This window comes from Salvelinus fontinalis, chromosome 7, assembly GCF_029448725.1.
Source record: "Salvelinus fontinalis isolate EN_2023a chromosome 7, ASM2944872v1, whole genome shotgun sequence".
In the NCBI taxonomy this organism is placed as follows: Eukaryota; Metazoa; Chordata; class Actinopteri; order Salmoniformes; family Salmonidae; genus Salvelinus; species Salvelinus fontinalis.
Genome location: NC_074671.1, coordinates 62,789,456 through 62,817,158, shown reverse-complemented (window position 1 = coordinate 62,817,158; position 27,703 = coordinate 62,789,456). Strand labels below are relative to the sequence as shown.

The following is a 27,703-nucleotide window of genomic DNA, read 5'->3' as shown; positions in this document are numbered from 1 at the left end:
TGAAGAGATAGAGACAGAGATGAAGAAATAGAGACAGAGATGAAGAGATAGAGACAGAGATGAAGAGACAGAGATGAAGAGATAGAGACAGAGATGAAGAGATAGAGACAGAGATGAAGAAATAGAGACAGAGATGAAGAGATAGAGACAGAGATGAAGAGACAGAGATGAAGAAATAGAGACAGAGATGAAGAGATAGAGACAGAGATGAAGAGACAGAGATGAAGAAATAGAGACAGAGATAGAGACAGAGATAGAGACAGAGATGAAGAGACAGAGATGAAGAAATAGAGACAGAGATAGAGACAGAGATAGAGACAGAGATGAAGAGACAGAGATGAAGAAATAGAGACAGAGATAGAGACAGAGATTAAGCTTTGTTTTGTATATTATCTACCTCACTTGCTTTGGCAATGTTAACATATGTTTCCCATGCCAATAAAGCCCCTTGGATTGAATTGAATTGAATTGAATTGAAGTGATAGAGACAGAGATGAAGAGATAGAGACAGAGATGAAGAGATAGAGACAGAGATGAAGAGACAGAGATGAAGAGATAGAGACAGAGATAGAGACAGAGATGAAGAGATAGAGACAGAGATAGAGACAGAGATGAAGATGAAGAGATAGAGATGAAGAAATAGAGAAATAGAGACAGAGATAGAGACAGAGATTAAGCTTTGTTTTGTATATTATCTACCTCACTTGCTTTGGCAATGTTAACATATGTTTCCCATGCCAATAAAGCCCCTTGAATTGAATTGAATTGAATTGAATTGAAGTGATAGAGACAGAGATAGAGACAGAGATGAAGAGTCAGAGATGAAGAGATAGAGACAGAGATGAAGAGATAGAGACAGAGATGAAGAGATAGAGACAGAGATAAAGAGATAGAGACAGAGATAAAGAGATAGAGACAGAGATGAAGAGACAAAGATGAAGAGATAGAGACAGAGATGAAGAGATAGAGACAGAGATGAAGAGACAAAGATGAAGAGATAGAGACAGAGATGAAGAGATAGAGACAGAGATGAAGAGACAAAGATGAAGAGATAGAGACAGAGATGAAGAGATAGAGACAGAGATGAAGCAATAGAGACAGAGATGAAGAGATAGAGACAGAGATGAAGAGATAGAGACAGAGATGAAGCAATAGAGACAGAGATGAAGAGATAGAGACAGAGATGAAGAGATAGAGACAGAGATGAAGAGATAGAGACAGAGATGAAGAGATAGAGACAGAGATGAAGAGATAGAGACAGAGATGAAGCGATAGAGACAGAGATGAAGCAATACAGACAGAGATGAAGCAATAAAGACAGAGATGAAGCAATAGAGACAGAGATGAAGAGATAGAGACAGAGATGAAGAGATATAGACAGAGAGATAGAGACAGAGATGAAGAGATAGAGACAGAGATGAAGAGATAGAGACAGAGATGAAGAGATAGAGACAGAGATGAAGAGATAGAGACAGAGATGAAGCAATAGAGACAGAGATGAAGAGATAGAGACAGAGATGAAGAGATAGAGACAGAGATGAAGAGATATAGACAGAGATATAGAGACAGAGATGAAGAGATAGAGACAGAGATGAAGAGATAGAGACAGAGATGAAGAGATTTCGATAGATCTGTGAGTGAGTATACCATATGTTCCTGTGTAAATGACTGTAAGGAGGACAATATCAATGTGGTCTTTGCTGTCAGTGTCTGCATCATGATGTGAAGACACAGAGGAAGTGGATGGGTGCCGCTGACATGTTTCTGACTTTGTTTGTGTGTGCGGCTATAAATGACTCTAAGCACATTGTCAGTTCTGTGCTGTCTGTCAACCTATCTGTCTGTGTCTCTCAGAATGACGTGAAGACTCTGAGGAAGTGGATGGCTGATGTTGACGTGTTCCTGAATGAGGAGTGGCCAGCGCTGGGGGACTCAGAGGCCCTGCAGAAACAGCTGGAGCAGTGCACTGTAAGACCTGGCAACCTTCTTCCACCTTCTCTTTGGCAACCTGTCATTCACCTTCTCTCACCTGGCAACCTGTCATTCACCTTCTCTCACATGGCCACCTGTCATTCACCTTCTCTCACTTGGCCACCTGTCATTCACCTTCTCTCTCATGGCAACCTGTCATTCACCTTCTCTCACCTGGCAACCTGTCATTCACCTTCTCTCACCTGGCAACCTGTCATTCACCTTCTCTCACCTGGCAACATGTCATTCACCTTCTCCCACCTGGCAACATGTCATTCACCTTCTCCCACCTGGCAACCGGTCATTCACCTTCTCTCAGCTGGCAACCTGTCATTCACCTTCTCTCACCTGGCAACCTGTCATTCACCTTCTCTCAGCTGGCAACCTGTCATTCACCTTCTCTCAGCTGGCAACCTGTCATTCACCTTCTCTCAGCTGGCAACCCTCTATTTTTAGCAGAGGAATTGTGACCTCTAAACGTCACCCCAGTAAATTACCCCTAGGCCATACAGTCCAGTAAATGATCCCTAGAGCATACAGCCCAGTAAATGAGCACTAGGGCATACAGCCCAGTAAATGATCCCTAGGGCATGCAGCCCAGTAAATGAGCCCTAGGGCATACAGCCCAGTAAATGAGCCCTAGGGCATGCAGCCCAGTAAATGAGCCCTAGGGCATACAGCCCAGTAAATGAGCCCTAGGGCATACAGCCCAGTAAATGAGCCCTAGGGCATACAGCCCAGTAAATGAGCCCTAGGGCATACAGCTCAGTAAATGAGCCCTATGGCATACAGCCCAGTAAATGAGCACTAGGGCATACAGCCCAGTAAATGAGCCCTAGGGCATACAACCCAGTAAATGAGCCCTAGGGCATACAGCCCAGTAAATGAGCCCTAGGGCATACAACCCAGTAAATGAGCCCTAGGGCATACAGCCCAGTAAATACAGTATAAGTGAACATCTCTCTGTCACACATCCTTTTCTATTAGTCATATCCCCTGTGTCTCTGTTGGGATTGGCTAGGCCCTGGTGAATGACATCCACACCATCCAACCCAGTCTGAACGGCATCAATGAGGTGGGCGTGTCTCTGAAGACAGAGGCGGAGCCACCATTCGCCATCCAACTGCAGAAGGAGCTCGATGAGCTGAACGCTATGTGGGAGATAATCTGCAAACAGGTACACACACACACACTACGATCAAACACACACACACACGATCACGATCAAACACACACACACACGATCACGATCAAACACACACACACACTACGATCAAACATACACACACACGATCACGATCAAACACACACACACACGATCACGATCAAACACACACACACACTACGATCAAACATACACACACACATACGAGCAAACACACACACACACACGATCATGATTAAACACACACACACACTACGATCAAACACACACACACACATACGAGCAAACACACACACACACACATACGAGCAAACACACACACACATACGAGCAAACACACACACACACACGATCAAACACACACACACACACCGTACCCACCCAAGCTTTGATTCCATCCATCCCTGTCCTGACATATCATCTGTTGTTATTGCCTGTGTATTCATGGTGTGTGTGTGTGTGTGTGTGTGTGTGTGTGTGTGTGTGTGTGTGTGTGTGTGTGTGTGTGTGTGTGTGTGTGTGTGTGTGTGTGTGTGTGTGTGTGTGTGTGTGTGTGTGTGTGTGTGTGTGTGTGTGTGTCTCCAGGCCTATGCTAAGAAGTCCGCTCTGAAAGGGGGTCTGGACAAGACCATGAGCCTGAGGAAGGAGATGGCTGAGATGCAGGAGTGGATCACTCAGGCTGAGGAGGACTATCTGGAGAGAGACTTCACCTACCAGACCCCTGAGGAGCTACGCAAGGCTGTGGAGGAACTCAAGGTCGGGTGTGTGTGGGGAGGGGGGAGTGTGTGTGTGTGTGGGGGGGGGGGTGTTGACCAATCATCCATCCTTATGGCCAAACTTCCCTATAGCCAATCCTGGGCACTCACCTAAACCATACTCTAATCTAAGCACTGACCTGCCTCCAACACTCTCCCTCCCTCTCTCTCTCTCTCTCTCTCTCTCTCTCTCTCTCTCTTGTTCTCTCCCTCCCTCTCTCCCTTTGATCATCTCCCTCCCTCTCTCCCCCTCATTCCCCCTGTCTTTATCCTCTTTAATTCTAGCTCAATAACTGTTGTTGTCAGTAATGCATTTCTACAACAAAGAGCAGTAAGATAAGCATCTCTCTCTCTCTTTCTCTCTCTGTCTCCCTCCACTGTGCTCTCTCTCTGTCTCCCTCCACTGTGCTCTCTCTCTCTCTGTCTCCCTCCACTGTGCTCTCTCTCTGTCACCCTCCACTGTGCTCTCTCTCTGTCTCCCTCCACTGCGCTCTCTCTCTGTCTCCCTCCACTGTGCTCTCTCTCTCTCTCTCTCTGTCTCCCTCCACTGTGCTCTCTCTCTGTCTCCCTCCACTGTGCTCTCTCTCTCTCTGTCTCCCTCCACTGTGCTCTCTCACTCTCTGTCTCCCTCCACTGTGCTCTCTCTCTCTCTCCCTCCTGCCATCTCTTCATCTCTCTTTCTGTCTCCCTTCTGCCATCTCTTTATCTTTCTGTCTCCCTCCACTGTGCTCTCTCTCTCTCCCTCCTGCCATCTCTTCATCTCTCTCTTTCTCTCTCTTTGCGCTCTTTGTATCTCTTCATCTCTTTTTGTCTCTGTTCTCGATCCCCCTCTCTCTCTCCCCTCTCCCCCCTCTCCTACCCTCTCTCCCCTCTACTACCCTCTCTCCCCTCTCCTACACTCTCTCCTCTCCTACCCTCTCTCCCCTCTCCTACCCTCTCTCCCCTCTCCTACCCTCACTCCCCTCTCCTACCCTCTCTCCCCTCTACTACCCTCTCTCCCCTCTCCTACCCTCTCTCCCCTCTCCTACCCTCTCTCCCCTCTCCTACTCTCTCTCCCCTCTCCTACCCTCTCTCCCCTCTCCTACACTCTCTTCCCTCTCCTACCCTCTCTCCCCTCTCCTACACTCTCTCCCCTCTTGTCCCCTCACATTTTCTGTCTCACTTCTCCTCCCTTCTCTTTAATTCAATTCAATTTAAGGGCTTTATTGACATGGGAAACAAATGTTTACATTGCCAAAGCAAGAGAAATAGATAATAAACAGATGTGAAATAAACAATAAAAATGAACAGTAAACATTACACTCACAAAAGTCTCTCTCTGTGTCTCACTCCCTCCTCCCTCCTCCTCTCTCCTCCTCTTTCTTATTCTCTCTCTGTCTCTCACTCCCTCCTCCCTCCTCCTCTCTCCTCCTCTTTCTTATTCTCTCTCTGTCTCTCACCCCCTCCTCCCTCCCCCTCTCTCCTCCTCTTTCTTAATCTCTCTCCATCTCTCTGTTCTCTCTGTCTCTCACTCCCTCCTCCCTCACCCTCTCTCCTCCTCTTTCTTAATCTCTCTACATCTCTCTGTTCTCTCTGTCTCTCACTCCCTCCTCCCTCCCCCTCTCTCCTCTTCTTTCTTAATCTCTCTCCATCTCTCTGTTCTCTCTGTCTCTCACTCCCTCCTCCCCTCTCTTAATCTCTCTCCATCTCTCTGTTCTCTCTGTCTCTCACCCCCTCCTCCCTCCCCCTCTCTCCTCCCCTCTCTTATTCTCTCTCCATCTCTCTGTTCTCTCTGTAGAAGGGTCAAGAGGAGGTCCACTCTAAAGAGCTGAAGGTGAAGCTGCTGACTGACTCTGTGAACAGTTTCATCTCCAAAGCCCCTCCGGCCGCCCACGATGCCCTCAAGGCAGAGCTAGTCGTGCTGACCGCTAACTACCAGAGACTCTGCAGCCGCCTGGACGGCAAGTGTAAAACCCTGGAGGTACGATACCGGACAAATACTGGACAGATACCGGACAAATACTGGACAGATACCGGACAAATACTGGACAGTTACTGGACAAATACTGGACAGTTACCGGACAAATACCGGACAGATACTGGACAGATACCGGACAAATACTGGACAGATACCTGACAAATACTGGACAGATACCGGACAAATACTGGACAGATACCTGGCAAATACTGGACAGATACCGGACAAATACTGGACAGATACCGGACAAATACTGAACAGTTACCGGACAAATACTGGACAGATACCGTACAAATACTGGACAGATACCGTACAAATACTGGACAGATACCGGACAAATACTGGACAGATACCGGACAAATACTGGACAGATACAGGACAAATACTGGACAGATACTGGACAGATACCGGCCAAATACCGAACAGATACCAGACAAATACTGGACAGATACCGGACAGATACCGGACAGATACCTCTACAAATACTGGACAAATACTTGACAGATACCGGATAGATACTGGACAGTACAGCACACACACGCAGGCATGAGCACAGGCAGGCACACACACACACACACACACACACACACACACACACACACACACACACACACACACACACACACACACACACACACACACACACACACACACACACACACACACACACACACACACACACACACACTTCACTACCTCTCACCCCTCTAATCCTCCCCTTCGTGGAGCTCTCACCTCACAAAATCAATGTTCCTGGTATTACAAACACATAGTACAATCTATAGACGAAACATAACAGAATATCAATGAGTCTTTGTTTCTCTCTTATCTGTTTTCATCTACTTTCACTGGACACATTTCACCCTCTATCACACAAACCATTTCTCTCTCACACTCACTCTCCCTTCTTTCTTTCTGTTTTCACCTCTCTCCCTCCCCTGGTCTGTAGGAGGTGTGGGCGTGTTGGTGTGAGCTGCTGTCCTACCTGGAGCAGGAGAACGGCTGGCTGGACCAGCTGGAGCAGAAGCTAGATGAGACAGACAGCATCCAGGGGGGAGCAGAGGAGCTCTGTGAGGCCCTTGATGTGAGTCACCTCTAACCTTTCACCTTTGACCTTTCACCACTGACAGACCCTCTCCTAGGGGTTCACCCCACTCTGTCGTTATATCGTTCCTGGGGGGCTCCATTCATCAGCCTTCAGACTGCAGCTATTGACCAATAATGGCAGCAGCTACAGCCTCTGGTCAAGGTTCATGTCAAAACCCAAAAGAGGAACAACCGTTTTCCCTAAGATTTGTCCAGAGTCAGTCATACCTTTCTCTGTATTAGTGATACCAGGTACGGCCCAGACAGAGGGAGGGTGAATATGCTGGACAATGATTGGCTTAAAATAAAAACTAAAGGGTGTGTGTGCGTGTGCGTGTGCGTGTGCGCGTGCGCTTGTGCGCGTGTGTGTGCGTGTGTGTGTGTGTGTGTGTGTGTGTGTGTGTGTGTGTGTGTGTGTTTGTGTGTCCAGGCCCTGGACACATTGCTGCGTCACCCTGAAGATGGGAGGAACCAGATCAGAGAGCTGTCTCAGACCCTGATGGACGGAGGAGTTCTGGATCAAATGATCCAGCACAAACTAGATGCCTTCAACACACGCTGGGATGAACTGATGCAGAGGGTGAGGCCTCTGTGTTAAACATACACACATACAGATGTAGGATCTTAATTTGATCACTCTTTCGTTGCTGAGAATTTTCCTGCACAGTAGAAAATGCAAGCATGTAGTGTATTCACTGTAAGGTCTACACCTGTTGTATTCGGCGCGCGCGACAAATAAACTTTGATTTGATTTATTCAAGGTTTAAAAAGGCTTCTGAAGTGTGTAATTTCCACTCTAAAATGTCAGACTTGATTTTCCCTAACAGAAAAGGTATTAACCTCTTTTGGGCACGTGAGACGGTAGCGTCCCACCTCTTCAACAGCCAGTGAAACTGCTGGGCGCCAAATTCAAATGCAGAAATACTCATTATAAAAATTCAGAAAACATAACATATTTTACATAGGTTTAAAGATTAACTTCTTGTGAATCCAACCACAGTGTCAGATTTTTTAAATGCTTTACGGCGAAAGCATACCTTACGATTATTTGAGAACATAGCCCAGCAGACAAATCATTAGAAACAGTAACCAGCCAAGTAGAACAGTTACACAAGTCAGAAATAGAGATAAAATTAATCCCTTACCTTTCATGATCTTCATATGGTTGCACTCAGCAGACATTCATTTACTCAATAAATGTTCCTTTTGTTCGATAAAGTCTCTTTATATCCAAAAACCTCAGTTTTGTTTGCGCGTTTTCTTCAGTAATCCACAGGCTCAAACGCAGTCAAAACAGACAGACAAAAAAATCCAAATTGTATCCGTAAAGTTCATAGAAACATGTCAAACGATGTTTATATTCAATCCCCAGGTTGTTTTTAGCCTAAATAATCGATAATATTTAAACCGGACAATAACGTTGTCAATATAAAAGGTAAACAAGAAAGGCACTCTCTCGGTCGTGCGCATGAAAATGCTCTGTGACACTTTAGGGTCCACTCATTCAGACTGCTCTTACTTTCTCATTTTTCAGAATACAAGCCTGAAACAATTTCTAAAGACTGTTGACATCTAGTGGAAGGCATAGAAACTGCAATTTGAGTCTTAAGTCAATGGATACTGTAATGGCATTGAATAGAAAATTACAAACCCCTCCCAAAAAAATACTTCCTGAATGGATTTTTCTCAGGTTTTTGCCTGCCAAATCAGTTCTGTTATACTCACAGACACTATTTTAACAGTTTTTGGCCCGAGAAGCAGGCAGTTTAATTTGGGAAGGCATTTCATCCAAAATTCCAAATGCTGCCCCCTATCCTAGAGAAGTTAACCCCTACAAAAAAATGTCAGTTAATTGTAATCCACATAATAATTCACATTTCCTGTTGCTGCAGGATTATTTTCCTGCTATAGCAAACTGGCTCAAATGAAGATCCTACATCTGTAAAGAGAGGGTGAGGAAGGATATAGATATAGGCCTGGCTGCCATATGAGATAAAGACCTACTTCTCTGTCAGATTCTGACACACTGACAATTAGTCATAAGCACTCACTTACACATGCACAGGAGCGCGCGCACACACACACACACACGCACGCACGCACGCACGCACGCACGCACGCACGCACACACACACACACACACACACACACACACACACACACACACACACACACACACACACACACACACACACACACACACACACACACACAATAAGGCTATGACAATCCCTGTATTCATTCTGTAGTCTCTATGAAAGTACTGATTAATGCATAGCTCTTAAGACTTTCTCCATTGTGTCAGTATCAGTGTGTCAGTATCAGTGTGTCAGTATCAGTGTGTCAGTATCAGTGTATCAGTGTGTCAGTATCAGTGTGTCAGTATCAGTGTGTCAGTATCAGTGTGTCAGTATCAGCGTATCAGTATCAGTGTGTCAGTATCAGTGTGTCAGTGTGTCAGTATCAGTGTGTCAGTGTGTCAGTATCAGTGTGTCAGTATCAGTGTGTCAGTATCAGTGTGTCAGTATCAGCGTGTCAGTGTGTCAGTATCAGTGTGTCAGTATCAGTGTGTCAGTGTGTCAGTATCAGTGTGTCAGTATCAGTGTGTCAGTATCAGTGTGTCAGTATCAGTGTGTCAGTATCAGTGTGTCAGTATCAGTGTGTCAGTATCAGTGTGTCAGTATCAGTGTGTCAGTATCATTGTGTCAGTATCAGTGTGTCAGTAACAGTGTGTCAGTATCAGTGTGTCAGTATCAGTGTGTCAGTATCAGTGTGTCAGTATCAGTGTGTCAGTATCAGTGTGTCAGTATCAGTGTGTCAGTGTGTCAGTATCATTATGTCAGTATCAGTGTGTCAGTATCAGTGTGTCAGTATCAGTGTGTCAGTATCAGTGTGTCAGTATCAGTGTGTCAGTATCAGTGTGTCAGTATCAGTGTGTCAGTATCAGTGTATCAGTGTGTCAGTATCAGTGTGGCAGTATCAGTGTGTCCGTATCAGTGTGTCAGTATCAGTGTGTCAGTATCAGTGTGGCAGTATCAGTGTGGCAGTATCAGTGTATCAGTATCAGTGTGTCAGTATCAGTGTGTCAGTATCAGTGTGTCAGTATCAGTGTGTCCGTATCAGTGTGTCAGTATCAGTGTGTCAGTATCAGTGTGTCAGTATCAGTGTGTCAGTATCAGTGTGTCAGTATCAGTGTGGCAGTATCAGTGTGGCAGTGTGTCAGTATCAGTGTGTCAGTATCAGTGTGTCAGTTTGTCAGTATCAGTGTGTCAGTATCAGTGTGTCAGTATCAGTGTGGCAGTGTGTCAGTATCAGTGTATCAGTATCAGTGTGTCAGTATCAGTGTATCAGTGTGTCAGTATCAGTGTATCAGTATCAGTGTGTCAGTATCAGTGTGTCAGTATCAGTGTGTCAGTATCAGTGTGGCAGTGTGTCAGTATCAGTGTGTCAGTATCAGTGTGTCAGTTTGTCAGTATCAATGTGTCAGTATCAGTGTATCAGTATCAGTGTGTCAGTATCAGTGTGTCAGTATCAGTGTGTCAGTGTGTCAGTATCAGTGTGTCAGTATCAGTGTGTCAGTATCAGTGTGTCAGTATCAGTGTATCAGTGTCAGTGTGTCAGTATCAGTGTATCAGTATCAGTGTGTCAGTATCAGTGTATCAGTATCAGTGTGTCAGTATCAGTGTATCAGTGTGTCAGTATCAGTGTGTCAGTATCAGTGTATCAGTGTGTCAGTATCAGTGTGTCAGTATCAGTGTGTCAGTATCAGTGTGTCAGTATCAGTGTATCAGTGTCAGTGTGTCAGTATCAGTGTGTCAGTATCAGTGTATCAGTATCAGTGTGTCAGTATCAGTGTGTCAGTATCAGTGTGTCAGTATCAGTGTATCAGTATCAGTGTGTCAGTATCAGTGTATCAGTGTGTCAGTATCAGTGTGTCAGTATCAGTGTGTCAGTATCAGTGTGTCAGTGTGTCAGTATCAGTGTATCAGTGTGTCAGTATCAGTGTATCAGTATCAGTGTGTCAGTATCAGTGTGTCAGTATCAGTGTGTCAGTATCAGTGTATCAGTGTGTCAGTATCAGTGTATCAGTGTGTCAGTATCAGTGTATCAGTATCAGTGTGTCAGTATCAGCGTGTCAGTATCAGTGTATCAGTATCAGTGTGTCAGTATCAGTGTATCAGTGTGTCAGTATCAGTGTATCAGTATCAGTGTATCAGTATCAGTGTGTCAGTATCAGTGTATCAGTGTGTCAGTATCAGTGTATCAGTGTGTCAGTATCAGTGTGTCAGTATCAGTGTATCAGTATCAGTGTGTCAGTATCAGTGTATCAGTGTGTCAGTATCAGTGTATCAGTGTGTCAGTATCAGTGTGTCAGTATCAGTGTATCAGTATCAGTGTGTCAGTATCAGTGTATCAGCGTGTCAGTATCAGTGTGTCAGTATCAGTGTGTCAGTATCAGTGTATCAGTATCAGTGTGTCAGTATCAGTGTATCAGTGTGTCAGTATCAGTGTATCAGTATCAGTGTGTCAGTATCAGTGTGTCAGTATCAGTGTATCAGTATCAGTGTGTCAGTATCAGTGTATCAGTGTGTCAGTATCAGTGTATCAGTATCAGTGTATCAGTATCAGTGTGTCAGTATCAGTGTATCAGTATCAGTGTGTCAGTATCAGTGTGTCAGTAGTTTATTAGTGGTGGTAGGTAGTAGTTTATTAGTGGTGGTAGGGAGTAGTTTATTAGTGGTGGTAGGTAGTAGTTTATTAGTGGTGGTAGGTAGTAGTGTATTAGTGGTGGTAGGTAGTAGTTTATTAGTGGTGGTAGGGAGTAGTGTATTAGTGGTGGTAGGTAGTAGTTTATTAGTGGTGGTAGGTAGTAGTGTATTAGTGGTGGTAGGTAGTAGTTTATTAGTGGTGGTAGGTAGTAGTGTATTAGTGGTGGTAGGTAGTAGTGTATTAGTGGTGGTAGGTAGTAGTTTATTAGTGGTGGTAGGTAGTAGTGTATTAGTGGTGGTAGGTAGTAGTTTATTAGTGGTGGTAGGGAGTAGTTTATTAGTGGTGGTGGGTAGTAGTTTATTAGTGGTGGTAGGTAGTAGTTCATTAGTGGTGGTAGATAGTAGTTTATTAGTGGTGGTAGGGAGTAGTTTATTATTGGTGGTAGATAGTAGTTTATTAGTGGTGGTAGATAGTAGTTTATTAGTGGTAGTTGATAGTAGTTTATTAGTGGTGGTAGGTAGTAGTTTATTAGCGGTGGTAGGGAGTAGTTTATTAGCGGTGGTAGATAGTAGTTTATTAGTGGTGGTAGGTAGTAGTTTATTAGTGGTGGTAGGTAGTAGTTTATTAGTGGTGTTAGATTGTAGTTTATTAGTGGTGGTAGGTAGTAGTGTATTAGTGGTGGTAGGTAGTAGTTTATTAGTGGTGGTAGGTAGTAGTTTATAAATGGTGGTAGGTAGTAGTTTATTAGTGGTGGTAGGTAGTAGTGTATTAGTGGTGGTAGGTAGTAGTTTATTAGTGGTGGTAGGTAGTAGTTTATAAATGGTGGTAGGTAGTAGTTTATTAGTGGTAGTAGGTAGTAGTTTATTAGTGGTGGTAGATAGTAGTTTATTAGTGGTGGTAGGTAGTAGTTTATTAGTGGTGGTAGGTAGTAGTTTATTAGTGGTGGTAGGCAGTAGTTTATTAGTGGTGGTAGGCAGTAGTTTATTAGTGGTGGTAGGTAGTAGTTTATTAGTGGTGGTAGATAGTAGTGTATTAGTGGTGGTAGGGAGGAGTTTATTAGTGGTGGTAGGTAGTAGTTTATAAATGGTGGTAGGTAGTAGTTTATTAGTGGTGGTAGGTAGTAGTTTGTTAGTGGTGGTAGATAGTAGTTTATTAGTGGTGGTAGATAGTAGTTTATTAGTGGTGGTAGATTGTAGTTTATTAGTGGTGGTAGGTAGTAGTTTATTAGTGGTGGTAGGTAGTAGTTTATTAGTGGTGGTAGGTAGTAGTTTATTAGTGGTGGTAGATAGTAGTGTATTAGTGTTGGTAGGGAGGAGTTTATTAGTGGTGGTAGGTAGTAGTTTATAAATGGTGGTAGGTAGTAGTTTATTAGTGGTGGTAGGTAGTAGTTTGTTAGTGGTGGTAGGTAGTAGTTTATAAATGGTGGAAGGTAGTAGTTTATTAGTGGTGGTAGATGGTAGTTTATTAGTGGTGGTAGATAGTAGTTTATTAGTGGTGGTAGGTAGTAGTTTATTAGTGGTGGTAGGTAGTAGTTTATAAATGGTTGTAGGTAGTAGTTTATTAGTGAATGTAGATGGTAGTTTATTAGTGGTGGTAGATAGTAGTTTATTAGTGGTGATAGATAGTAGTTTATTAGTGGTGGTAGATAGTAGTTTATTAGTGGTGGTGGATAGTAGTTTATTAGTGGTGGTAGGTAGTAGTTTATTAGTGGTGGTAGATAGTAGTTTATTAGTGGTGGTAGATAGTAGTTTATTAGTGGTGGTAGGTAGTAGTTTATAAATGGTGGTAGGTAGTAGTTTATAAATGGTGGTAGGTAGTAGTTTATTAGTGGTGGTAGATGGTAGTTTATTAGTGGTGGTAGGTAGTAGTTTATAAATGGTGGTAGGTAGTAGTGTATTAGTGGTGGTAGGTAGTAGTTTATTAGTGGTGGTAGGTAGTAGTTTATTAGTGGTGGTAGGTAGTAGTTTATTAGCGGTGGTAGATGGTAGTTTATTAGTCGTGGTAGGTAGTAGTTTATAAATGGTGGTAGGTAGTAGTTTATCAGTGGTGGTAGGTAGTAGTGTATTAGTGGTGGTAGATAGTAGTTTATTAGTGGTGGTAGGTAGTAGTTTATTAGTGGTGGTAGGTAGTAGTGTATTAGTGGTTTTAGGTAGTGGTGTATTAGTGGTGGTAGGTAGTAGTGTATTAGTGGTGGTAGATAGTAGTTTATTAGTGGTGGTAGGTAGTAGTTTATTAGTGGTGGTGGGTAGTAGTTTATTATTGGTGGTAGGTAGTAGTTTATTAGTGGTGGTAGATAGTAGTGTATTAGTGGTGGTAGGGAGGAGTTTATTAGTGGTGGTAGGTAGTAGTTTATAAATGGTGGTAGGTTGTAGTTTATTAGTGGTGGTAGGGAGGAGTTTATTGGTGGTGGTAGGTAGTAGTTTATAAATGGTGGTAGGTAGTAGTTTATTAGTGGTGGTAGGTAGTAGTTTGTTAGTGGTGGTAGGTAGTAGTTTATAAATGGTGGTAGGTAGTAGTTTATTAGTGGTGGTAGATGGTAGTTTATTAGTGGTGGTAGATAGTAGTTTATTAGTGGTGGTAGGTAGTAGTTTATTAGTGGTGGTAGGTAGTAGTTTATAAATGGTTGTAGGTAGTAGTTTATAAATGGTGGTAGGTAGTAGTTTATTAGTGGTGGTAGATAGTAGTTTATTAGTGGTGGTAGATGGTAGTTTATTAGTGGTGGTAGGTAGTAGTTTATAAATGGTGGTAGGTAGTAGTGTATTAGTGGTGGTAGGTAGTAATTTATTAGTGGTGGTAGGTAGTAGTTTATTAGTGGTGGTAGGTAGTAGTTCATTAGTGGTGGTAGATAGTAGTTTATTAGTGGTGGTAGGTAGTAGTTTATTAGTGGTGGTGGGTAGTAGTTTATTATTGGTGGTAGGTAGTAGTTTATTAGTGGTGGTAGGTAGTAGTTTATTAGTGGTGGTAGGTAGTAGTTTATTAGTGGTGGTAGGTAGTAGTTTATTATTGGTGGTAGGTAGTAGTGTATTAGTGGTTGTAGATGGTAGTTTATTAGTGGTGGTAGGTAGTAGTTTATTAGTGGTGGTAGGTAGTAGTTTATTAGTGGTGGTAGATAGTAGTTTATTAGTGGTGGTAGGTAGTAGTTTATTAGTGGTGGTAGGTAGTAGTTTATTAGTGGTGGTAGGTAGTAGTTTATTAGTGGTGGTAGGTAGTAGTTTATTAGTGGTGGTAGGTAGTAGTTTATTAGTGGTGGTCGATAGTAGTGTATTAGTGGTGGTAGGGAGGAGTTTATTAGTGGTGGTAGGTAGTAGTTTATAAGTGGTGGTAGGTAGTAGTTTATTAGTGGTGGTAGGTAGTAGTTTATTAGTGGTGGTATATAGTAGTCTATTAGTGGTGGTAGGTAGTAGTTTATTCGTGGTGGTAGGTGGTAGTTTATTAGTGGTGGTAGGGAGGAGTTTATTAGTGGTGGTAGGGAGGAGTTTATTAGTGGTGGTAGGTAGTAGTTTATAAGTGGTGGTAGGTAGTAGTTTATTAGTGGTGGTAGGTAGTAGTTTATTAGTGGTGGTATATAGTAGTCTATTAGTGGTGGTAGGTAGTAGTTATTTCGTGGTGGTAGGTAGTAGTTTATTAGTGGTGGTAGGGAGGAGTTTATTAGTGGTGGTAGATAGTAGTTTATTAGTGGTGGTAGATAGTAGTTTATTAGTGGTGGTAGATAGTAGTTTATTAGTGGTGGTAGGGAGGAGTTTATTAGTGGTGGTAGGTAGTAGTTTATTAGTGGTGGTAGATAGTAGTTTATTAGTTGTGGTAGGTAGTAGTTTATTAGTGGTGGTAGGGAGGAGTTTATTAGTGGTGGTAGATAGTAGTTTATTAGTGGTGGTAGATAGTAGTTTATTAGTGGTGGTAGATAGTAGTTTATTAGTGGTGGTAGGTAGTAGTTTATTAGTAATGGTAGGTAGTAGTTTATTAGTGGTGGTAGGGAGGAGTTTATTAGTGGTGGTAGGTAGTAGTTTATTAGTGGTGGTAGGTAGTAGTTTATTAGTGGTGGTAGGTAGTAGTGTATTAGTGGTGGTAGGTAGTAGTTTATTAGTGGTGGTAGATAGTAGTTTATTAGTGGTGGTAGATAGTAGTTTATTAGTGGTGGTAGATAGTAGTTTATTAGTGGTGGTAGGTAGTAGTTTATTAGTGGTGGTAGGTAGTTGTTTATTAGTGGTGGTAGGGAGGAGTTTATTAGTGGTGGTAGGTAGTAGTTTATTAGTGGTGGTAGGTAGTAGTTTATTAGTGGTGGTAGGTAGTAGTGTATTAGTGGTGGTAGATAGTAGTTTATTAGTGGTGGTAGATAGTAGTTTATTAGTGGTGGTAGGTAGTAGTTTATAAATGGTGGTAGGTAGTAGTTTATAAATGGTGGTAGGTAGTAGTTTATTAGTGGTGGTAGATGGTAGTTTATTAGTGGTGGTAGGTAGTAGTTTATAAATGGTGGTAGGTAGTAGTGTATTAGTGGTGGTAGGTAGTAGTTTATTAGTGGTGGTAGGTAGTAGTTAATTAGTGGTGGTAGGTAGTAGTTCATTAGCGGTGGTAGATGGTAGTTTATTAGTCGTGGTAGGTAGTAGTTTATAAATGGTGGTAGGTAGTAGTTTATCAGTGGTGGTAGGTAGTAGTGTATTAGTGGTGGTAGATAGTAGTTTATTAGTGGTGGTAGGTAGTAGTTTATTAGTGGTGGTAGGTAGTAGTGTATTAGTGGTTTTAGGTAGTGGTGTATTAGTGGTGGTAGGTAGTAGTGTATTAGTGGTGGTAGATAGTAGTTTATTAGTGGTGGTAGGTAGTAGTTTATTAGTGGTGGTGGGTAGTAGTTTATTATTGGTGGTAGGTAGTAGTTTATTAGTGGTGGTAGATAGTAGTGTATTAGTGGTGGTAGGGAGGAGTTTATTAGTGGTGGTAGGTAGTAGTTTATAAATGGTGGTAGGTTGTAGTTTATTAGTGGTGGTAGGGAGGAGTTTATTGGTGGTGGTAGGTAGTAGTTTATAAATGGTGGTAGGTAGTAGTTTATTAGTGGTGGTAGGTAGTAGTTTGTTAGTGGTGGTAGGTAGTAGTTTATAAATGGTGGTAGGTAGTAGTTTTTTAGTGGTGGTAGATGGTAGTTTATTAGTGGTGGTAGATAGTAGTTTATTAGTGGTGGTAGGTAGTAGTTTATTAGTGGTGGTAGGTAGTAGTTTATAAATGGTTGTAGGTAGTAGTTTATAAATGGTGGTAGGTAGTAGTTTATTAGTGGTGGTAGATAGTAGTTTATTAGTGGTGGTAGATGGTAGTTTATTAGTGGTGGTAGGTAGTAGTTTATAAATGGTGGTAGGTAGTAGTGTATTAGTGGTGGTAGGTAGTAATTTATTAGTGGTGGTAGGTAGTAGTTTATTAGTGGTGGTAGGTAGTAGTTCATTAGTGGTGGTAGATAGTAGTTTATTAGTGGTGGTAGGTAGTAGTTTATTAGTGGTGGTGGGTAGTAGTTTATTATTGGTGGTAGGTAGTAGTTTATTAGTGGTGGTAGGTAGTAGTTTATTAGTGGTGGTAGGTAGTAGTTTATTAGTGGTGGTAGGTAGTAGTTTATTATTGGTGGTAGGTAGTAGTGTATTAGTGGTTGTAGATGGTAGTTTATTAGTGGTGGTAGGTAGTAGTTTATTAGTGGTGGTAGGTAGTAGTTTATTAGTGGTGGTAGATAGTAGTTTATTAGTGGTGGTAGGTAGTAGTTTATTAGTGGTGGTAGGTAGTAGTTTATTAGTGGTGGTAGGTAGTAGTTTATTAGTGGTGGTAGGTAGTAGTTTATTAGTGGTTGTAGGTAGTAGTTTATTAGTGGTGGTCGATAGTAGTGTATTAGTGGTGGTAGGGAGGAGTTTATTAGTGGTGGTAGGTAGTAGTTTATAAGTGGTGGTAGGTAGTAGTTTATTAGTGGTGGTAGGTAGTAGTTTATTAGTGGTGGTATATAGTAGTTTATTAGTGGTGGTATATAGTAGTCTATTAGTGGTGGTAGGTAGTAGTTTATTCGTGGTGGTAGGTGGTAGTTTATTAGTGGTGGTAGGGAGGAGTTTATTAGTGGTGGTAGGGAGGAGTTTATTAGTGGTGGTAGGTAGTAGTTTATAAGTGGTGGTAGGTAGTAGTTTATTAGTGGTGGTAGGTAGTAGTTTATTAGTGGTGGTATATAGTAGTCTATTAGTGGTGGTAGGTAGTAGTTATTTCGTGGTGGTAGGTAGTAGTTTATTTGTGGTGGTAGGGAGGAGTTTATTAGTGGTGGTAGATAGTAGTTTATTAGTGGTGGTAGATAGTAGTTTATTAGTGGTGGTAGATAGTAAATTATTAGTGGTGGTAGGGAGGAGTTTATTAGTGGTGGTAGGTAGTAGTTTATTAGTGGTGGTAGATAGTAGTTTATTAGTTGTGGTAGGTAGTAGTTTATTAGTGGTGGTAGGGAGGAGTTTATTAGTGGTGGTAGATAGTAGTTTATTAGTGGTGGTAGGTAGTAGTTTATTAGTGGTGGTAGATAGTAGTTTATTAGTGGTGGTAGGTAGTAGTTTATTAGTGGTGGTAGGTAGTTGTTTATTAGTGGTGGTAGGGAGGAGTTTATTAGTGGTGGTAGGTAGTAGTTTATTAGTGGTGGTAGGTAGTAGTTTATTAGTGGTGGTAGGTAGTAGTGTATTAGTGGTGGTAGATAGTAGTTTATTTGTGGTGGTAGATAGTAGTTTATTAGTGGTGGTAGGTAGTAGTTTATAAATGGTGGTAGGTAGTAGTTTATAAATGGTGGTAGGTAGTAGTTTATTAGTGGTGGTAGATGGTAGTTTATTAGTGGTGGTAGGTAGTAGTTTATAAATGGTGGTAGGTAGTAGTGTATTAGTGGTGGTAGGTAGTAGTTTATTAGTGGTGGTAGGTAGTAGTTTATTAGTGGTGGTAGGTAGTAGTTCATTAGCGGTGGTAGATGGTAGTTTATTAGTCGTGGTAGGTAGTAGTTTATAAATGGTGGTAGGTAGTAGTTTATCAGTGGTGGTACGTAGTAGTGTATTAGTGGTGGTAGATAGTAGTTTATTAGTGGTGGTAGGTAGTAGTTTATTAGTGGTGGTAGGTAGTAGTGTATTAGTGGTTTTAGGTAGTGGTGTATTAGTGGTGGTAGGTAGTAGTTTATTAGTGGTGGTAGGTAGTAGTTTATTAGTGGTGGTAGATAGTAGTTTATTAGTGGTGGTAGGTAGTAGTTTATTAGTGGTGGTAGGTAGTAGTTTATTAGTGGTGGTAGGGAGGAGTTTATTAGTGGTGGTAGATAGTAGTTTATTAGTGGTGGTAGGTAGTAGTTTATTAGTGGTGGTAGATAGTAGTTTATTAGTGGTGGTAGGTAGTAGTTTATTAGTGGTGGTAGGTAGTTGTTTATTAGTGGTGGTAGGGAGGAGTTTATTAGTGGTGGTAGGTAGTAGTTTATTAGTGGTGGTAGGTAGTAGTTTATTAGTGGTGGTAGGTAGTAGTGTATTAGTGGTGGTAGATAGTAGTTTATTAGTGGTGGTAGATAGTAGTTTATTAGTGGTGGTAGATAGTAGTTTATTAGTGGTGGTAGGTAGTAGTTTATAAATGGTGGTAGGTAGTAGTTTATAAATGGTGGTAGGTAGTAGTTTATTAGTGGTGGTAGATGGTAGTTTATTAGTGGTGGTAGGTAGTAGTTTATAAATGGTGGTAGGTAGTAGTGTATTAGTGGTGGTAGGTAGTAGTTTATTAGTGGTGGTAGGTAGTAGTTTATTAGCGGTGGTAGATGGTAGTTTATTAGTCGTGGTAGGTAGTAGTTTATAAATGGTGGTAGGTAGTAGTTTATCAGTGGTGGTAGGTAGTAGTGTATTAGTGGTGGTAGATAGTAGTTTATTAGTGGTGGTAGGTAGTAGTTTATTAGTGGTGGTAGGTAGTAGTGTATTAGTGGTTTTAGGTAGTGGTGTATTAGTGGTGGTAGGTAGTAGTGTATTAGTGGTGGTAGATAGTAGTTTATTAGTGGTGGTAGGTAGTAGTTTATTAGTGGTGGTGGGTAGTAGTTTATTATTGGTGGTAGGTAGTAGTTTATTAGTGGTGGTAGATAGTAGTGTATTAGTGGTGGTAGGGAGGAGTTTATTAGTGGTGGTAGGTAGTAGTTTATAAATGGTGGTAGGTTGTAGTTTATTAGTGGTGGTAGGGAGGAGTTTATTGGTGGTGGTAGGTAGTAGTTTATAAATGGTGGTAGGTAGTAGTTTATTAGTGGTGGTAGGTAGTAGTTTGTTAGTGGTGGTAGGTAGTAGTTTATAAATGGTGGTAGGTAGTAGTTTTTGAGTGGTGGTAGATGGTAGTTTATTAGTGGTGGTAGATAGTAGTTTATTAGTGGTGGTAGGTAGTAGTTTATTAGTGGTGGTAGGTAGTAGTTTATAAATGGTTGTAGGTAGTAGTTTATAAATGGTGGTAGGTAGTAGTTTATTAGTGGTGGTAGATAGTAGTTTATTAGTGGTGGTAGATGGTAGTTTATTAGTGGTGGTAGGTAGTAGTTTATAAATGGTGGTAGGTAGTAGTGTATTAGTGGTGGTAGGTAGTAATTTATTAGTGGTGGTAGGTAGTAGTTTATTAGTGGTGGTAGGTAGTAGTTCATTAGTGGTGGTAGATAGTAGTTTATTAGTGGTGGTAGGTAGTAGTTTATTAGTGGTGGTGGGTAGTAGTTTATTATTGGTGGTAGGTAGTAGTTTATTAGTTGTGGTAGGTAGTAGTTTATTAGTGGTGGTAGGTAGTAGTTTATTAGTGGTGGTAGGTAGTAGTTTATTATTGGTGGTAGGTAGTAGTGTATTAGTGGTTGTAGATGGTAGTTTATTAGTGGTGGTAGGTAGTAGTTTATTAGTGGTGGTAGGTAGTAGTTTATTAGTGGTGGTAGATAGTAGTTTATTAGTGGTGGTAGGTAGTAGTTTATTAGTGGTGGTAGGTAGTAGTTTATTAGTGGTGGTAGGTAGTAGTTTATTAGTGGTGGTAGGTAGTAGTTTATTAGTGGTTGTAGGTAGTAGTTTATTAGTGGTGGTCGATAGTAGTGTATTAGTGGTGGTAGGGAGGAGTTTATTAGTGGTGGTAGGTAGTAGTTTATAAGTGGTGGTAGGTAGTAGTTTATTAGTGGTGGTAGGTAGTAGTTTATTAGTGGTGGTATATAGTAGTCTATTAGTGGTGGTAGGTAGTAGTTTATTCGTGGTGGTAGGTGGTAGTTTATTAGTGGTGGTAGGGAGGAGTTTATTAGTGGTGGTAGGGAGGAGTTTATTAGTGGTGGTAGGTAGTAGTTTATAAGTGGTGGTAGGTAGTAGTTTATTAGTGGTGGTAGGTAGTAGTTTATTAGTGGTGGTATATAGTAGTCTATTAGTGGTGGTAGGTAGTAGTTATTTCGTGGTGGTAGGTAGTAGTTTATTAGTGGTGGTAGGGAGGAGTTTATTAGTGGTGGTAGATAGTAGTTTATTAGTGGTGGTAGATAGTAGTTTATTAGTGGTGGTAGATAGTAAATTATTAGTGGTGGTAGGGAGGAGTTTATTAGTGGTGGTAGGTAGTAGTTTATTAGTGGTGGTAGATAGTAGTTTATTAGTTGTGGTAGGTAGTAGTTTATTAGTGGTGGTAGGGAGGAGTTTATTAGTGGTGGTAGATAATAGTTTATTAGTGGTGGTAGGTAGTAGTTTATTAGTGGTGGTAGATAGTAGTTTATTAGTGGTGGTAGGTAGTAGTTTATTAGTGGTGGTAGGTAGTTGTTTATTAGTGGTGGTAGGGAGTAGTTTATTAGTGGTGGTAGGTAGTAGTTTATTAGTGGTGGTAGGTAGTAGTTTATTAGTGGTGGTAGGTAGTAGTGTATTAGTGGTGGTAGATAGTAGTTTATTAGTGGTGGTAGATAGTAGTTTATTAGTGGTGGTAGGTAGTAGTTTATAAATGGTGGTAGGTAGTAGTTTATAAATGGTGGTAGGTAGTAGTTTATTAGTGGTGGTAGATGGTAGTTTATTAGTGGTGGTAGGTAGTAGTTTATAAATGGTGGTAGGTAGTAGTGTATTAGTGGTGGTAGGTAGTAGTTTATTAGTGGTGGTAGGTAGTAGTTTATTAGTGGTGGTAGGTAGTAGTTCATTAGCGGTGGTAGATGGTAGTTTATTAGTCGTGGTAGGTAGTAGTTTATAAATGGTGGTAGGTAGTAGTTTATCAGTGGTGGTAGGTAGTAGTGTATTAGTGGTGGTAGATAGTAGTTTATTAGTGGTGGTAGGTAGTAGTTTATTAGTGGTGGTAGGTAGTAGTGTATTAGTGGTTTTAGGTAGTGGTGTATTAGTGGTGGTAGGTAGTAGTTTATTAGTGGTGGTAGGTAGTAGTTTATTAGTGGTGGTAGATAGTAGTTTATTAGTGGTGGTAGGTAGTAGTTTATTAGTGGTGGTAGGTAGTAGTTTATTAGTGGTGGTAGGTAGTAGTTTATTAGTGGTGGTAGGTAGTAGTTTATTAGTGGTGGTAGGTAGTAGTTTATTAGTGGTGGTCGATAGTAGTGTATTAGTGGTGGTAGGGAGGAGTTTATTAGTGGTGGTAGGTAGTAGTTTATAAGTGGTGGTAGGTAGTAGTTTATTAGTGGTGGTAGGTAGTAGTTTATTAGTGGTGGTAGATAGTAGTTTATTAGTGGTGGTAGGTAGTAGTTTATTAGTGGTGGTAGGTAGTTGTTTATTAGTGGTGGTAGGGAGTAGTTTATTAGTGGTGGTAGGTAGTAGTTTATTAGTGGTGGTAGGTAGTAGTTTATTAGTGGTGGTAGGTAGTAGTGTATTAGTGGTGGTAGATAGTAGTTTATTAGTGGTGGTAGATAGTAGTTTATTAGTGGTGGTAGGTAGTAGTTTATAAATGGTGGTAGGTAGTAGTTTATAAATGGTGGTAGGTAGTAGTTTATTAGTGGTGGTAGATGGTAGTTTATTAGTGGTGGTAGGTAGTAGTTTATAAATGGTGGTAGGTAGTAGTTTATTAGTGGTGGTAGGTAGTAGTTTATTAGTGGTGGTAGGTAGTAGTTTATTAGTGGTGGTAGGTAGTAGTTCATTAGCGGTGGTAGATGGTAGTTTATTAGTCGTGGTAGGTAGTAGTTTATAAATGGTGGTAGGTAGTAGTTTATCAGTGGTGGTAGGTAGTAGTGTATTAGTGGTGGTAGATAGTAGTTTATTAGTGGTGGTAGGTAGTAGTTTATTAGTGGTGGTAGGTAGTAGTGTATTAGTGGTTTTAGGTAGTGGTGTATTAGTGGTGGTAGGTAGTAGTTTATTAGTGGTGGTAGGTAGTAGTTTATTAGTGGTGGTAGATAGTAGTTTATTAGTGGTGGTAGGTAGTAGTTTATTAGTGGTGGTAGGTAGTAGTTTATTAGTGGTGGTAGGTAGTAGTTTATTAGTGGTGGTAGGTAGTAGTTTATTAGTGGTGGTAGGTAGTAGTTTATTAGTGGTGGTCGATAGTAGTGTATTAGTGGTGGTAGGGAGGAGTTTATTAGTGGTGGTAGGTAGTAGTTTATAAGTGGTGGTAGGTAGTAGTTTATTAGTGGTGGTAGGTAGTAGTTTATTAGTGGTGGTATATAGTAGTCTATTAGTGGTGGTAGGTAGTAGTTTATTCGTGGTGGTAGGTGGTAGTTTATTAGTGGTGGTAGGGAGGAGTTTATTAGTGGTGGTAGGGAGGAGTTTATTAGTGGTGGTAGGTAGTAGTTTATAAGTGGTGGTAGGTAGTAGTTTATTAGTGGTGGTAGGTAGTAGTTTATTAGTGGTGGTATATAGTAGTCTATTAGTGGTGGTAGGTAGTAGTTATTTCGTGGTGGTAGGTAGTAGTTTATTAGTGGTGGTAGGGAGGAGTTTATTAGTGGTGGTAGATAGTAGTTTATTAGTGGTGGTAGATAGTAGTTTATTAGTGGTGGTAGATAGTAGTTTATTAGTGGTGGTAGGGAGGAGTTTATTAGTGGTGGTAGGTAGTAGTTTATTAGTGGTGGTAGATAGTAGTTTATTAGTTGTGGTAGGTAGTAGTTTATTAGTGGTGGTAGGGAGGAGTTTATTAGTGGTGGTAGATAGTAGTTTATTAGTGGTGGTAGATAGTAGTTTATTAGTGGTGGTAGATAGTAGTTTATTAGTGGTGGTAGGTAGTAGTTTATTAGTGGTGGTAGGTAGTTGTTTATTAGTGGTGGTAGGGAGGAGTTTATTAGTGGTGGTAGGTAGTAGTTTATTAGTGGTGGTAGGTAGTAGTTTATTAGTGGTGGTAGGTAGTAGTGTATTAGTGGTGGTAGATAGTAGTTTATTAGTGGTGGTAGATAGTAGTTTATTAGTGGTGGTAGGTAGTAGTTTATAAATGGTGGTAGGTAGTAGTTTATAAATGGTGGTAGGTAGTAGTTTATTAGTGGTGGTAGATGGTAGTTTATTAGTGGTGGTAGGTAGTAGTTTATAAATGGTGGTAGGTAGTAGTGTATTAGTGGTGGTAGGTAGTAGTTTATTAGTGGTGGTAGGTAGTAGTTTATTAGTGGTGGTAGGTAGTAGTTCATTAGCGGTGGTAGATGGTAGTTTATTAGTCGTGGTAGGTAGTAGTTTATAAATGGTGGTAGGTAGTAGTTTATCAGTGGTGGTAGGTAGTAGTGTATTAGTGGTGGTAGATAGTAGTTTATTAGTGGTGGTAGGTAGTAGTTTATTAGTGGTGGTAGGTAGTAGTGTATTAGTGGTTTTAGGTAGTGGTGTATTAGTGGTGGTAGGTAGTAGTGTATTAGTGGTGGTAGATAGTAGTTTATTAGTGGTGGTAGGTAGTAGTTTATTAGTGGTGGTGGGTAGTAGTTTATTATTGGTGGTAGGTAGTAGTTTATTAGTGGTGGTAGATAGTAGTGTATTAGTGGTGGTAGGGAGGAGTTTATTAGTGGTGGTAGGTAGTAGTTTATAAATGGTGGTAGGTTGTAGTTTATTAGTGGTGGTAGGGAGGAGTTTATTGGTGGTGGTAGGTAGTAGTTTATAAATGGTGGTAGGTAGTAGTTTATTAGTGGTGGTAGGTAGTAGTTTGTTAGTGGTGGTAGGTAGTAGTTTATAAATGGTGGTAGGTAGTAGTTTATTAGTGGTGGTAGATGGTAGTTTATTAGTGGTGGTAGATAGTAGTTTATTAGTGGTGGTAGGTAGTAGTTTATTAGTGGTGGTAGGTAGTAGTTTATAAATGGTGGTAGGTAGTAGTTTATTAGTGGTGGTAGATGGTAGTTTATTAGTGGTGGTAGGTAGTAGTTTATAAATGGTGGTAGGTAGTAGTGTATTAGTGGTGGTAGGTAGTAGTTTATTAGTGGTGGTAGGTAGTAGTTTATTAGTGGTGGTAGGTAGTAGTTCATTAGCGGTGGTAGATGGTAGTTTATTAGTCGTGGTAGGTAGTAGTTTATAAATGGTGGTAGGTAGTAGTTTATCAGTGGTGGTAGGTAGTAGTGTATTAGTGGTGGTAGATAGTAGTTTATTAGTGGTGGTAGGTAGTAGTTTATTAGTGGTGGTAGGTAGTAGTGTATTAGTGGTTTTAGGTAGTGGTGTATTAGTGGTGGTAGGTAGTAGTGTATTAGTGGTGGTAGATAGTAGTTTATTAGTGGTGGTAGGTAGTAGTTTATTAGTGGTGGTGGGTAGTAGTTTATTATTGGTGGTAGGTAGTAGTTTATTAGTGGTGGTAGATAGTAGTGTATTAGTGGTGGTAGGGAGGAGTTTATTAGTGGTGGTAGGTAGTAGTTTATAAATGGTGGTAGGTTGTAGTTTATTAGTGGTGGTAGGGAGGAGTTTATTGGTGGTGGTAGGTAGTAGTTTATAAATGGTGGTAGGTAGTAGTTTATTAGTGGTGGTAGGTAGTAGTTTGTTAGTGGTGGTAGGTAGTAGTTTATAAATGGTGGTAGGTAGTAGTTTATTAGTGGTGGTAGATGGTAGTTTATTAGTGGTGGTAGATAGTAGTTTATTAGTGGTGGTAGGTAGTAGTTTATTAGTGGTGGTAGGTAGTAGTTTATAAATGGTTGTAGGTAGTAGTTTATAAATGGTGGTAGGTAGTAGTTTATTAGTGGTGGTAGATAGTAGTTTATTAGTGGTGGTAGATGGTAGTTTATTAGTGGTGGTAGGTAGTAGTTTATAAATGGTGGTAGGTAGTAGTGTATTAGTGGTGGTAGGTAGTAATTTATTAGTGGTGGTAGGTAGTAGTTTATTAGTGGTGGTAGGTAGTAGTTCATTAGTGGTGGTAGATAGTAGTTTATTAGTGGTGGTAGGTAGTAGTTTATTAGTGGTGGTGGGTAGTAGTTTATTATTGTTGGTAGGTAGTAGTTTATTAGTGGTGGTAGGTAGTAGTTTATTAGTGGTGGTAGGTAGTAGTTTATTAGTGGTGGTAGGTAGTAGTTTATTATTGGTGGTAGGTAGTAGTGTATTAGTGGTTGTAGATGGTAGTTTATTAGTGGTGGTAGGTAGTAGTTTATTAGTGGTGGTAGGTAGTAGTTTATTAGTGGTGGTAGATAGTAGTTTATTAGTGGTGGTAGGTAGTAGTTTATTAGTGGTGGTAGGTAGTAGTTTATTAGTGGTGGTAGGTAGTAGTTTATTAGTGGTGGTAGGTAGTAGTTTATTAGTGGTGGTAGGTAGTAGTTTATTAGTGGTGGTCGATAGTAGTGTATTAGTGGTGGTAGGGAGGAGTTTATTAGTGGTGGTAGGTGGTAGTTTATAAGTGGTGGTAGGTAGTAGTTTATTAGTGGTGGTAGGTAGTAGTTTATTAGTGGTGGTATATAGTAGTCTATTAGTGGTGGTAGGTAGTAGTTTATTCGTGGTGGTAGGTGGTAGTTTATTAGTGGTGGTAGGGAGGAGTTTATTAGTGGTGGTAGGGAGGAGTTTATTAGTGGTGGTAGGTAGTAGTTTATAAGTGGTGGTAGGTAGTAGTTTATTAGTGGTGGTAGGTAGTAGTTTATTAGTGGTGGTATATAGTAGTCTATTAGTGGTGGTAGGTAGTAGTTATTTCGTGGTGGTAGGTAGTAGTTTATTAGTGGTGGTAGGGAGGAGTTTATTAGTGGTGGTAGATAGTAGTTTATTAGTGGTGGTAGATAGTAGTTTATTAGTGGTGGTAGATAGTAGTTTATTAGTGGTGGTAGGGAGGAGTTTATTAGTGGTGGTAGGTAGTAGTTTATTAGTGGTGGTAGATAGTAGTTTATTAGTTGTGGTAGGTAGTAGTTTATTAGTGGTGGTAGGGAGGAGTTTATTAGTGGTGGTAGATAGTAGTTTATTAGTGGTGGTAGATAGTAGTTTATTAGTGGTGGTAGATAGTAGTTTATTAGTGGTGGTAGGTAGTAGTTTATTAGTGGTGGTAGGTAGTAGTTTATTAGTGGTGGTAGGGAGGAGTTTATTAGTGGTGGTAGGTAGTAGTTTATTAGTGGTGGTAGGTAGTAGTTTATTAGTGGTGGTAGGTAGTAGTGTATTAGTGGTGGTAGGTAGTAGTTTATTAGTGGTGGTAGATAGTAGTTTATTAGTGGTGGTAGATAGTAGTTTATTAGTGGTGGTAGGTAGTAGTTTATCAGTGGTGGTAGGTAGTAGTGTATTAGTGGTGGTAGATAGTAGTTTATTAGTGGTGGTAGGTAGTAGTTTATTAGTGGTGGTAGGTAGTAGTGTATTAGTGGTTTTAGGTAGTGGTGTATTAGTGGTGGTAGGTAGTAGTGTATTAGTGGTGGTAGATAGTAGTTTATTAGTGGTGGTAGGTAGTAGTTTATTAGTGGTGGTGGGTAGTAGTTTATTATTGGTGGTAGGTAGTAGTTTATTAGTGGTGGTAGATAGTAGTGTATTAGTGGTGGTAGGGAGGAGTTTATTAGTGGTGGTAGGTAGTAGTTTATAAATGGTGGTAGGTTGTAGTTTATTAGTGGTGGTAGGGAGGAGTTTATTGGTGGTGGTAGGTAGTAGTTTATAAATGGTGGTAGGTAGTAGTTTATTAGTGGTGGTAGGTAGTAGTTTGTTAGTGGTGGTAGGTAGTAGTTTATAAATGGTGGTAGGTAGTAGTTTATTAGTGGTGGTAGATGGTAGTTTATTAGTGGTGGTAGATAGTAGTTTATTAGTGGTGGTAGGTAGTAGTTTATTA

General features: G+C 40.8%; 1 protein-coding gene across 4 annotated transcripts in view; it reads left to right on the top strand.

The window, feature by feature from the left end:
* The window catches only part of LOC129859984 (dystrophin-like), a 186,264-nt gene that overhangs the window by 11,104 nt on the left and 147,457 nt on the right, over positions 1–27,703 (top strand). For all 4 annotated transcript variants that reach the window (XM_055930280.1, XM_055930278.1, XM_055930279.1 and 1 more), the window contains exons 3-8: positions 1,855–1,968; positions 2,993–3,148; positions 3,722–3,892; positions 5,669–5,851; positions 6,798–6,932; positions 7,365–7,514. In XM_055930280.1, coding sequence (XP_055786255.1) covers positions 1,855–1,968; positions 2,993–3,148; positions 3,722–3,892; positions 5,669–5,851; positions 6,798–6,932; positions 7,365–7,514 — 909 coding nt within the window. The remainder of the gene's footprint in view (positions 1–1,854; positions 1,969–2,992; positions 3,149–3,721; positions 3,893–5,668; positions 5,852–6,797; positions 6,933–7,364; positions 7,515–27,703) is intronic.